This window comes from Littorina saxatilis, linkage group LG5 (assembly GCF_037325665.1).
Source record: "Littorina saxatilis isolate snail1 linkage group LG5, US_GU_Lsax_2.0, whole genome shotgun sequence".
Classification (NCBI taxonomy): Eukaryota; Metazoa; Mollusca; class Gastropoda; order Littorinimorpha; family Littorinidae; genus Littorina; species Littorina saxatilis.
In genome coordinates this window covers 48,922,818-48,935,570 of record NC_090249.1, presented here as the reverse complement: position 1 = coordinate 48,935,570, position 12,753 = coordinate 48,922,818, and the positions used below count along the sequence as shown (strand labels likewise).

General features: G+C 51.7%; 1 protein-coding gene, 1 long non-coding RNA gene and 1 other non-coding gene across 3 annotated transcripts in view; all 3 read left to right on the top strand.

The window, feature by feature from the left end:
* LOC138967354 (uncharacterized) overlaps nt 1-12,753 on the top strand; it is a 221,119-nt gene that overhangs the window by 29,879 nt on the left and 178,487 nt on the right. The window lies entirely within an intron of this gene.
* Nucleotides 1-12,753, top strand: part of LOC138967351 (ubiquitin-protein ligase E3C-like) — a 38,496-nt gene that overhangs the window by 18,702 nt on the left and 7,041 nt on the right. The window contains exons 14-18 of the mRNA XM_070339877.1: nt 150-254; nt 1,015-1,099; nt 2,562-2,656; nt 2,934-3,075; nt 3,325-3,569. Coding sequence (XP_070195978.1) covers nt 150-254; nt 1,015-1,099; nt 2,562-2,656; nt 2,934-3,075; nt 3,325-3,569 — 672 coding nt within the window. The remainder of the gene's footprint in view (nt 1-149; nt 255-1,014; nt 1,100-2,561; nt 2,657-2,933; nt 3,076-3,324; nt 3,570-12,753) is intronic.
* LOC138967882 (5S ribosomal RNA) lies at nt 4,564-4,682 on the top strand. Its single transcript, XR_011456059.1, has one exon. It is a non-coding gene; the product is annotated as a 5S ribosomal RNA (ribosomal RNA).

Genomic DNA, 12,753 nt, shown 5'->3' with positions numbered 1-12,753 from the left:
TCTTCCACTAGGCATAACACACAAAAATCAGAGTTTCGGGTTCCCCAGCTGATCAACGGCAAGTCATTGTAGCAAAAATTAAAAACAACACTTAACTACTTCAACAACAAAAATGATACTCACTTTTTCTTGCCTTGTCTTCCCAACAGGTGATCTCCACATTGGTGAGACAGATCTACAGTCGTGACAGTCGCCGACCGTTCTGTGTGGATGGCCATTGGCTGGCTCCCAACGTCTCCGTACAGGCCGACAAGGTGAGAGCTTTTATTTGTTTTTTATCTACACTCGAGTGCAGTGGAAACCCCCCTTTTAAGACCTCAAAACTCAGAGGGAGTCTTACAATGGGGGTACATTAACAAATGTTGTGAACAGAAAATCTTAAAAAGTAAGGTCTGAAAATGGGGGAAGTCTTAAATCGGGGGTCTTAAAAGGGGGTTCTACTGTATCAGGAGTGTGAAAACACACTTGCCCAAGGTGAATAGACATTTTGCTGGGCGATTAAAAATTACAAATCCCTTGCTTGTCGGGCCAATGGCAAGTTTGTGAACTTCTGAAGTAGTATTTTTCCGTTTTTATCTGTACAGTTTTTCGCTTCAATATTATTGATAAATCTGTTGCCAATAACTTTACTCATTTGCCTACCTATTCAATCGGTTTTGACTAACAGTTTGTGTTAAGCCTTAATAATGTGTTAATGGAAAGACTATACCTTTCTGTGGGCTGTGGAATTTAGAAAGTTACCCTCCCATAAGGCTATTAACTTCTGCATCCCTAAGTACGTATAGACCAGCTGAGTATGAAAGATGTTTGATGTCAGTGTTAATTGTGACACCTGCGTTTTGCTGAAGACGTTGGTCCTGTGTCAGTAGATTCTCAAAAGTGCAGCACCTGCAGCTGATGCTATTATTAATTTAGAAAACACAGGTAATTTTACTTTTTTGTTGTTGTCATTTGCAGCCAAGAGAGTACCCTATTTTAGTTGACTTTTTATTCATGTGTTTTTTTGTATTCCAGCCTTCACAGCTCTACAAAGCCCCTCATGACATGTTCATCCGCCGACCCTTTGCCGCTCACAGACCGCTCACCAAAATGAGTTTGGGTAAGTGTTTGTTCCTCTGGAATATATAGAAATGTCACAATTTGTCAATATGTCTTGTGTCGCATTACAGTGTATTGTATTATATGTGCTGATTCCTTGTCAAAGTATGTTGATTTTATGTTTGAAGCTAAGGGTAGTAAATGCAATTGGATTTAGAGTGGAACCTAACGAGGACATTTTTGACGTCCATTAGTGTGGTTTTTTTTTTTTAACTCATTCAGTCATTGTCTCCCAGGTACGGATATATCCGTATCCACTCATATGGCTCTATCTGACCAGGTACGGATATATCCGCTCAGACTGTTAGCTTCAGTCGCTTCCTGTTACGTCCATCTAACGCCTGCATTCCAGCGTGTTGATACACAGTTCCTACACAGTTACTACAATTCTGAGTGACCTGCTGCAGCACAGCTGGTCTCGGCTAAAAAATACTTGGTCAACATAGGTGGGGTAGAAAGTGTTAAACAAATAGTAAGCAAGAGATGTGGGGCCTTTTGAAAAGAATGGTGATCATACTGTAAGGTGCTTGTAAAGCCTATTATTAATTGGGTAAGGAGACTTCGCAAAGTCTACTTAATCAAGCTTGCTGAACGAAGCTTTGGCACCACATTTTCTGTATAAACACTTCATGAAGTCTTTGTGAAGTCAACTTTGGGCTCCACTTAAGTAAGGCCTCGAAGGACAGTGTAAATTTGCGATTCAATTTGTTGCTTTAACCGACGGGATCAATGGCCTTGGATAAGACGCTGGCCTCCCAAGCCTAAGGTCGTGGGTTCAAATCCCAGTTGCGCCTAGTGGGTTAAGGGTGGAGATTTTTCTGATGGCCCAAGTCAACTTATGTGCAGACCTGTATACCCCTTCATGTATACATGCAATCACAAGACCACGTGTGTACATAAATGATACTCTAATCCATGTCAGAGTGTGGTGGGTTGTAGAAACACAAAAATACCAAGCATGCATCCTCTAATCCATGTCAGAGTGTGGTGGGTTGTAGAAACACAAAAATACCAAGCATGCATCCTCTAATCCATGTCAGAGTGTGGTGGGTTGTAGAAACACAAAAATACCAAGCATGCATCCTCTAATCCATGTCAGAGTGTGGTGGGTTGTAGAAACACAAAAATACCAAGCATGCATCCTCTAATCCATGTCAGAGTGTGGTGGGTTGTAGAAACACAAAAATACCAAGCATGCATCCCCAGAAATCCACATATGGCTGCCTAAATGGCGGGGTAAAAATGGTCATACACTAGGAGTTCCATCCCATGAACGAAGAAGAAGCTGCTGTATCCAACATGTGTTTATCAAGCAGTTCAGCCAAGGTAGGCCGACCACTGTGCCTGTGTTGTGATTCGTTTCAGTCACAACCTCAATGTTCCTCTCATTATTCTCTGCCAAACTGTTTGAATTCAGCGCTGACTTCTGGTGTTTATTCTGATTTGTTTGTTTTTTCAACTAGACGATGAGCGGCCACCTCTTGGCAACAGGGAAGTTCGCAACCTCATCATCCTGACAGAGCTCCCCTTCGTCGTGTCTTTCGAGGAGAGGGTCAAGGTAAGGGTCCTTACGAGCTGTCGGGTTCTTTGCTAGCAGAAATGTCTATACTTCGCACACACACACACATACACACGCACGCACGCACGCACGCATGCATACACACACACAAATGCACACACACACACACACACACACACACACACACACACACACACACACACACACACACACACACACACACACGCACACACACACATACTCTAATGTGCTAACCAATGCACCACAGAGGCCTGTCACGCCTATTTATTTCATATGGCTTGTACGTTGTGTTTAGATCCTGCAGCGCATGATCCAGGGGGAGAAGGAGGAGCACCAGGGGGACCTGCACAACTTCCAAATGGGGCCCAACATCAGCGTCATGATACGGCGACCCTACATCTACGAGGACGCCTTTGACAAGCTCTCCCCGGAAAACGGTAAACATAGGCTGAATTCATGATTGAGCTTGAAGTTTTAAAAACAGGCATTATTGAAAAGACAAAATGGAAACCTACCATGAAATCCTCTCACTTTGTAACATAAACCCATTGTTTTGACCTGATACGAAAAATGTGTAGCGCAATTCTGTCAAAAGGTAGAAATTTGCGAAGGACAATTAGAAATGCCAAATACCAAAATTAGAAGAAAAAAATGGATACAAAAACTGAACTTGTCTCCTGTTTCAGAACCCAACCTGAAGGTGAAGATGCGAGTACAGCTGGTGAACGCTGCGGGTCTGGACGAAGCGGGGATTGACGGAGGTGGAATCTTCAGAGAATTTCTATCGGAGCTGTTGAAGGCTGGCTTTGACCCCAACAGAGGTTTCTTCAAGTACACGGCCGACCGACAGCTCTACCCCAACCCCCAGGCCGGCACAGTGGCCCCGGACTACAAAAAGCACTTCTTCTTCCTTGGGCGTATGTTGGGAAAGGTACGTCAATATAACACTTACCTCGACAGTACTATTCTTGCACATTATCTATTATAGGCCGAAAAAATTGGACAAAACGCTGAGTGGGTACAATTATCTCCCATAACCATGCGCCACCGTGGATCCCAAGCACTGTCCGAGTGCTTCCCCCTTACAGGATGTAGGTGGCGCGTCCTCTTTCTTTTTTCGCGCGTGTCAGACCGGCTGTGTTTCTGCTACGCTCCCGGATTATTTTGGACTAAGAGGCTCCTTTTCTGTGTGGACTATCACCTGTTGGATTATTGTGTGTTATTCCACTTCTGGCTTGAGGCTACGTTGTGTTTCCTTCAACTTGTGCCTCCGTTTTTGTGTGGCGGACTCGGCGTGCCTCCCGTCCTACTTCGTGGTGACCGGTCGTCTGCTTCTCGTTTCGCCGCATTCACTTGAGTATTGACCTAAATTTTCTTTGAATTTTGTTAATTCTCGGTCTTTAAGGGTACGTACAGGGCGAGGTAGGATGTCTCGTCCTGTTTTGGGCTCTGGTTCTACGGAACCAGAGTCTGCCGGGGGCAACCCTTCTCCGGGCGCCCAGCGTCATGTTTTACGCACGGAGAAGGGGATCTTTCGGCGCTCCGACTCTCCCTCCCCAAACGCTTTGCGTTTGCGGCGAGGGAGGGCGGAGAAAGCCTGTTTGAGCAAGCTCAATGCGAGCTTGCTCAAACAGGCTGGGCTTGAGCCTGGGACTTCGGGCGGGGCTGCGCCGTCGAAGGTTCGGGGAAGGTCGAGGGGAAAGAAAAAGCTTCTTTCTCCTTCTCCTTCAGTGGAACAGGCTTCCCCCCCTTCGACGCCGTTGTCCGGCCCTCAGTCTCAGGCTTCAGCTCCTCCCGGTTTCAAGCCTGGGGGGAAGGTTTCCTTCTCCCCCCTGGCTCGAATCCGGGGGCAGGTCGATTCCCAACCCTCTTTGGGGGTTGGTGAATCCGATCTAGGGGCTACTGGAGAGACTCAGGTTTTGACAGCCAACGGCCATACCACGTTGAAAACACCGGTTCTCGTCCGACCACCGAAGTTAAGCAACGTCGGGCCCGGTTAGTACTTGGATGGGTGACCGCCTGGGAACACCGGGTGCAGTTGGCATTAAAATCTTTCTTTTTCCGGTGCCTCTCCTGTGCCCTCCTCGGTTTCCACCGCTGTGGAAGCCAGGAGGGACACGGGTCCTCCTCTGAACTCCCTCGCTGGGTCGTCTGCTGCTGTTTTGACAGTAGTTTCGGCCTCCTGGGGGGGGAGATCGGAGGAGATGACGGGGTCTCTGAATTCCCTCCCCGCTGGGGTTGGGATGCGAATTGACCCCGTTCAGGGCGGTCCTGTGGGGGCAGGGGTTTCAGGCTTCGTGCCTACGACCACTGCTACTACGGTTCCCTCTGACGTCCGTGTGACTGGTGGCTGTCCCTCTTGAAACGCTCCGGCCGACTAGTTACTGGACGTGGAGGTGTTCGACAGAACGTGGTACTTCTGTCGAATGGTCAGGGCGACGGGAACATTGTTTCTGTTGCTCAGACCGACACCTCCGACCGGACCGTCTTGACCCCACGCCATTCCTTAGCGTCTGGTGTTCGGGTGACGGATGGTCCGGACCAAGGGTCCGGAACGTTCCAGGCTTACGGGTCGGGATCGAACCGGACCCACGGGTCCCGACTGGACTTGACCTCCGGGTTTGGTCCGGACGGGACCCATGGTACGGGACCGTACCGGACCTTAGGGTCCGGTGCGGGACAGTACCTCTGGCCCTTGCCGGACCCCCCGGACCTACGGGTCCGGATGGTACGGTACGGGACCAGTGTTTCGGTCGGGACCGGACCACCCGACCACCTCGGTTGGTCTGGGTGGTCTGGCACCGAACCGGAACACACCGGACCTACGGGTCCGGAGGGTACGGTACCGGACCAGTGGTCCGGTCGGGACCGGACCACTCGACCACCTCTGTTGGTCCGGGTGGTCTGGCACCGAACCGGACCATGCCGGACCTACGGGTCCGGATGGTACGGTATGTCCACGTCCGGACCGAGCCACCCGAACACTTCTGTGGGTACGGATGGTTCGGTACCGAACGGGACCTCCGGATGGTACGGGACCGGACCGAATCTACGGGTTCGGATGGTCCGGTACCGGACCACCCGACCACCTCTGTTGGTCCGGATGGTCTGTCACCGAACCGGACCATACCGGACCACCGGACCTACGGGTCCGGATGGTACGGTAGGTCCACGTCCGGACCGAACACTTCAGTGGGTACGGATGGTTCGGTGCCGTACGGGACCTCCGGATGGTATGGGACCGGACCACAGGACCGGAACACCGGACCACCCTACCGGATCGGTCCGGACCACCCGACCACCTCTGTTGGTCCGGATGGTCTGGCACCGAACCGGACCTACGGGTCCGGATGGTACGGTATGTCCACGTCCGGACCGAGCCACCCGAACACTTCTGTGGGTACGGGTGGTTCGGTGCCGAACGGGACCTCCGGATGGTGCGGGACCGGACCGGACCTACGGGTCCGGATGGTCCGGTGCTGGACCGGTGGTCCGGTCCGGACCGGACCACCCGACCACCTCTGTTGGTCCGGATGGTCTGGCACCGAACCGGACCATACCGGACTTACGGGTCCGGATGGTACGGTGTGTCCACGTCCGGACCGAGCCACCCGAACACTTCTGTGGGTACGGATGGTTCGGTACCGAACGGGACCTCCGGATGGTACGGGACCGGACCGGAACACCGGACCGGAACACCGGACCACCCTACCGGACCGGTCCGGACCACCCGACCACCTCTGTTGGTCCGGATGGTCTGGCACCGAACCGGACCTACGGGTCCGGATGGTACGGTACGTCCACGCCCGGACCGAACCACCCGAACACTTCTGTGCGTACGGATGGTTCGGTGCCGAACAGGACCTCCGGATGGTACCGGACCTACGGGTCCGGACCTACGGGTCCGGATGGTCCGGTGCGGGACCACCCGACCACCTCTGTTGGTCTGGATGGTCTGGCACCGAACCGGACCATACCGGACCACCGGACCTACGGGTCCGGATGGTACGGTATGTCCACGTCCGGACCTAACCACCCGAACACTTCTGTGGGTACGATGGTTCGGTGCTGAACGGGACCTCCGGATGGTACGGCACCGGACCGGACCACCCTACCGGACCGGATCGGCACCCCCGACCGGACCGGACCATTTCTTTTCTGATCAGACCCGATGGGTTCCTGTTCAGTCTATAAATGGCGGGGGGTTCGTTGGCTGGGCTGACCCAACAGTCGCAGGGTTGTTGTTTTTCTCCCCCTTCGGCTGCTGGAGACGTTTCGTCTTTGGGGCAGGGGTCTTCGCGGCCTCTTGCTTCTGTGGGCGTTTCTTCACAGCCTGCTTCATCGCTTTCGGCTCTTCCCCCTCAAGCTCCCTACACTCCTGCTTTTGAGGAGTTGTCGGGAAGTGAAGAGGAGAGTGAGTCGGAGGACGATAGGGAGGAGGATCAGGGTCGCCCTGAGGTTAACACTGAAACTCTACCCTTGCCGGTTTCTGATGGAACTTCCGAAGCTATGCTTCGTACTTTCCAACAGTACATGACAGACATCACGCGGCGTCTTGACGTCACGGATGCCTCTCTTAAGCGTCTGTCGTCTAGTGTTGACACACAGGACGTGGACCCGGGGTCTGAGGACGAGAGGCAGGAGGCTCGTCCTCGCACAGCTAGAAGGACGTTTGAACAGTTTCAGGACGTCCTTCCCTGAGACGCCCTCTCGTCCTTTGAGTCCGCTTCGGCCCGGGCGCGGGAGGCTCACGCCGCGTCTGCCGGCGGCTCGTTTTATGAACGATCCGGCCGCCGGCAATTCGCGTTCCACCCTAGTCTAAGTGCCACGGTGGAAGCGGCAGCACATCGCCTGAGGAGTACAGATTCACGTGCAAACGCGACCTATGTTCCTCGGGAGGACGCGGGTTCAGTGCCATGCTTTCCTTCGGGAGGCGCACCTCCACTGTTTCCTCGTGTCCAATCTGTTTCGTCCCTCCCTTTTCCCTTTGACTCTCGAACTCTCCCTTTCCAGACTTCGAGTGTTTAGGGTGGGGCTGACGGTGATGTGTTCGTTGGGGAGGTGCCTTCGGTCAAGAAGGTGGAACTGAGCTCTGCTTCGTTCCACAATCTTGAGGCCACCGTTTCTTCCACAGTCGAGGCCCAATCACAGGCCTTGACATGGATGAGCACGCTGTCCACACTGTTGGACCCTCCCAATCGGGCAGAGTCCGATTCCACTCGGGTCCTTGACACGGTTCGAGTGGATCGGGCTTTGCATGCCGTGCGATCGTGCGTGACGTCTGCGGCAGAATTGGCCATTGGAACACTGGTCCACTTTATTGGCCCTGTTCCGTGATCATTTTCTGCCTACTTCTATAGTGCCTCCGGATATGAGGAAGAGTCTGAGGAACACGTTTCCTCAGCCTTCTTCCCTCTTTCATCCGGACACTGTTCGTTCTGTGGTGGAGTCCACACGCCAGAGGAACACTGATTCTCTGATGGTTGGCCTCGCTGCTTCGGCGACGGCGGCGGGGAGTAAGAGAAGTGCTACAGTCACCTCCAGCTCCCAGCCTCAGAAGAAGAAGAAGAAGCCAGTTTCACTGCCTCCTTCTTCCTCCTCTTAGGCGCCTGTTGCGTTCCCAAGCAAGACGAAGGGTGCTCAGACAGGTAAGGGGAAGCAGCACCACCAGGGGGGGTGGTCGCAAGCCTGCGCCTGCCCGCCAGCAGAATTTTCAGTGAGTCCCGGCCCTACGTTGACGCCCCCTCAAGTTGCCCCTCTTTCGTCCGGCGGTTCCCTTTTTTTCGGGCCCGCGGCATGTGGGGCAGACTGGTCTCCAACCAGTTTTTCTTGAGGGTGGTGTGGTCGGGGTTTTCTCTACCGCTGTCGTCACAACCTCCATTGTCCGCTCTACCTTGGACGTTCCCCCCTCCTCGAGAGCCTGCCAGATGGCAGGCTCTTCAGGACGAGGTGAACTCGTTGGTCGAGAAGAAGGCGGTCTACCCCCTTTCTCAGCCTTCTCTGGGGTTCTGCTCCCGCCTGTTCACCGTCCCCAAAAAGGACGGCCGGTTCAGGCCGGTGTTGGACCTCTCCACCTTGAACTTGTACCTTCACAGGTGCAAGTTCAAGATGGAAACCCCTTCGTCGGTCCGGTTGGCCATCCGGCCAAACGATTGGGCCATGTCTGGGACCTCCAGGATGCTTACTTCCACATCCTGGTGGCCCCGGGGTACCGACATCTGCTCCGGTTCGTTTGGGAGGGCACGGTGTTCGAGTTTCGGGCCCTCCCATTCGGCCTGTCCTTGGCCCCTCTGATTTTCAACGGGGACAACAACACCACATGCTTAGCTTACCTTCGCCACCAGGGGGGCACCAATTCTCGGTCCCTCTCCCTGTTGGCGGAGGAGATTCTGCTCTGGTGCCAGACCAATCAGGTCCGGATGTCAGTCCAGTTCGTTCCGGGGAAACTGAACGCCCTGGCCGACATTCTCAGTCGGGGCGATCAGGTTCTCTCCACAGAATGGACCATCGCTCACAACGTTCTACAGCGTCTGTGGGCAAGGTGGGACCGTCCTCTGATCGATCTGTTCGTAACTCGATTCAGCGCTCGGCTTCCCAGGTACGTCAGCCCCTTTCGAGACATGAATGCGTTCCACTTGGACGCATTCACTCTCTTGTGGAGGCTCCTCGATGCTTACGCCTATCCCCCGACATCTCTGATTCCGAGGGTGCTGGCAAAATATCTGCAGGAACGACCAAGACTGATTTTGGTCGCGCCTTACTGGCCAACAGCTCCGTGGTTTCCAGATCTTCGCGGTCTCACCCACGTAGACCCTCTACCTCTGGATCTGGACGGGGGAGGTCTGCTCCAGCCTCGATCATGCCTCCCTCATCCACGTCCAGAGAGTCTGTGCTTGACCGCATGGCTCTTGTGCGCTCCAAACTGCTTGCACTAGGATTGCACAAGAGTTCAGTAGAGTTTTCCTTGAACGCTAAGAGGCGATCAACTAATCAGCTCTACGACTTACGCTGGAGAGCTTGGGCCACCTTCGCCTTGTCCAAGGGGATAAAGCCGCTTTATCCCTCAACACAGGACTTGGCCAACTTCCTGGTGGAAGTGTATCAAAAGAAGAGTCTTTCTTCTAAGACTCTTCTTGGATACAGATCTGCCATCGCTTCCACGATTGCGGCCGCTACTGGTCGCAGAACTGAACACTTGATCAGGTCCTCCCTCATCGCTAATGTCCTTTCGGGTATTAGCAATGCAGCGGTGTCTAAACCTCGGGTTTCATTTCCCAAGGGGGATGTCTTTCTGGTCCTCAAACTCCTGCGTAGCAATGAGTTTGAACCCCTGGCAGGCATCAGTATCAAGTTGCTGATTTTTAAGACTAATTGTTCCTCATCGCTTTAGCCACTTGCCGTAGACTCAGTGGTAGTCAAGCTTTGAGTGGCCTGGACTTTGACATTGAGTTCACCACACAGCAGTGGTTGCTAGCATGGTCACGTCAGTCTAAGGTATGTTTCTTGGGTATATTTTCTTTTACGGTAGTACTGTTCGAAAATTGCCTGGGTATCTTAATCCTTGGATTTAAGTGATTTTGATTAAGGAGTTTAATACTCTACATATCACCCTCACACCACTCTGGTATTCTGTGCAAGAATAGTACTGTCGAGGTAAGTGTTATATTGACTGTAAGGCTTCTTTTTAAGCCTACTGTCTATATGATACTTACCGAGACAGTACTATTAGAGTTTCCCTCCCGCCTCCCCTCTTGATATGTTATGGGCTTTTTGAGGGTCTGCAGCTCATAAAGAAAGAGGACGCGCCACCTACATCCTGTAAGGGGGAAGCACTCGGACAGTGCTTGGGATCCACGGTGGCGCATGGTTATGGGAGATAATTGTACCCACTCAGCGTTTTGTCCAATTTTTTCGGCCTATAATAGATAATGTGCAAGAATAGTACTGTCTCGGTAAGTATCATATAGACAGTAGGCTTAAAAAGAAGCCTTACAGTTGTTGACAGGGACTTTAGTTTGGGTTCGGTAAATAGCAGTGTAATAGGAGAAAGGAAACGCTTCCTAATCTCACATAACTGAATAGACCTTTTCGGCATCTGCCCAGCGCTTGAGAGATATCCGCCAGAAATGCTCTTTGTTATGCTTTGAAGGTCGCGAGAAGCACGATCTTTGGCCTTCGCAGATCTCGTGAGTAAGCCGACCAACTTGCTTTGCTGTGCTTTGAAATTTGCAAGAGATTGGAATACCAATAGGGTCTATTAGGATACTGTAAAATGCAATGCAATGATTTCAGAATTGTTGAAATGGTGGAAAAGCAAATCAGGAAAATTTCTGTATGCAATGTGATCGAACTGGAAGCCTCCATCCAAATATTTCATTGCAAGTAAGTGTGGTTAGGAAAAAGGAGCACAGTCAAGAGGCTACCACTGTGTTAGCTTCCTTTTAGTACCAGGCTGTTCACTGCCCTGATTTGCTCTGTGCTTTTCAAGTCTGAGCCTGATACACTCTTCAAAAAAAGTTAAGGATCACTTTTTTACAAGCAAAACAAAACAGACAAGACCGAATTCTTTCATTTTTAGAAAATTATATAATTGAACAACCAAGAAGTAATGACAAACAAAGCAAAGATTGAATGCGGCAGCGACAATTTAGTTAGAGTGTCAAACGTGACAACCCTCGAAAATGGAATTCACAACAATGTGAATCAGTGTCAATAACGTGTGTGCCCTCCGTTGTGTGCCAGGCATTCAACACATCGTTGGCGCATGGAGTGGATCAGGTTGCATATGAATGCTCTGAGAACTCCATTCCACTCCTGCTGGAGCCATTGCAGCAGTTGACCCAGATTGGCAGGAGGAGGGTGATGTTGCTGTACTCGACGACAAAGCTCGTCCCACATGTGCTCTATGGGGTTCAGGTCCGGGCTGTTGGCTGGCCACAGCATCCTATTGACCCTGGCCTGCTGGATGAAAGTGTTTACAGCTGCAGAGCGATGGGGAGGTGCGTTGTCATCCTGAAGAATCGCACGAGGGCCGATCGCTTGGAGAGCTGGAACGACCAGGGGTTGCAGGATCTCATTCTGGTAGCGGACTCCGGTCAAGTTGCCCACTCCATGGTACAGAGGTGTCCTTGGACGTGTGCTGCCCATCACAGAGCCTCCACCAAAACGCTGTCGTTCCAGAACAGCGCCTTCTGCGAAGCGCTCTCCTCGACGCCTCCACACTCGGATACGACCATCAGCAGGTTCCAAGCAAAAGCGGGACTCATCTGTAAACAACACCTGAGCCCACTGCTGACGTTGCCACCTCACATGTTGAGTGCAGCAGGCTCGGCGAGCTGCTCGGTGATTAGCAGTCAGGATTGTTCCTCGGACTGGACGCCTTGCACTCAAGCCAAAGTTGTGTAAGCTGTTTCGGATCGTCTGACCACTAACAACAGTGTTGGTGGTAGCTTGTTTTCGTTGCCTAATGTTGTTTGCCGTAGCCATTCTTTGTTTCATGGCCTGCCTCTGAATGAAGCAATCCTCTCTTTGTGTGGTGACTCTGGGCCGACCAGAATGTTGTCGCTCCTGCACTCTTCCAGTTGCGTGGAATCTCTGTTTTAGTCTAATGATGACAGGGGGAGCCACTGCAAGCCTCTGGGCCACTTGCAGCAACACCGTCTTGTAGCCATCCTATTGCCCTTCCTCTATCCAAATCGCTCAGTTTTCTTCGTGGGGGCATGTTGCTACTGTGCATAATTGTGTCAGCGTGTCAACCTTTAAACACAAGCTGGTGAGCGATGTTCATAGCCAGGACCCTGTTGTAGCACGTGCATCACAACTTTTTGCCCTGGCATGCGTTTCGCAAATTTCATGGGGCTATAAAAAACACCCTTTTTCTTCCAAAATGCAGAAGCTTTTGAGAAGTCCCACAAAGGGAAATAACTCTGCCTGCCAAACAAAATTCTAGGTCAAGACTCATTGTTCATTTGTTAATTCAAACACATTAATCTTTTAATTATTATGTCGATGCTTAATGTTTTGGCAATTTTTTATAATTAGATCCGTTTTTTCAACCGATCCATAACTTTTTTTGAAGAGTGTACATGTTCAAAGAATTGGTCGGTTGTTCTTGT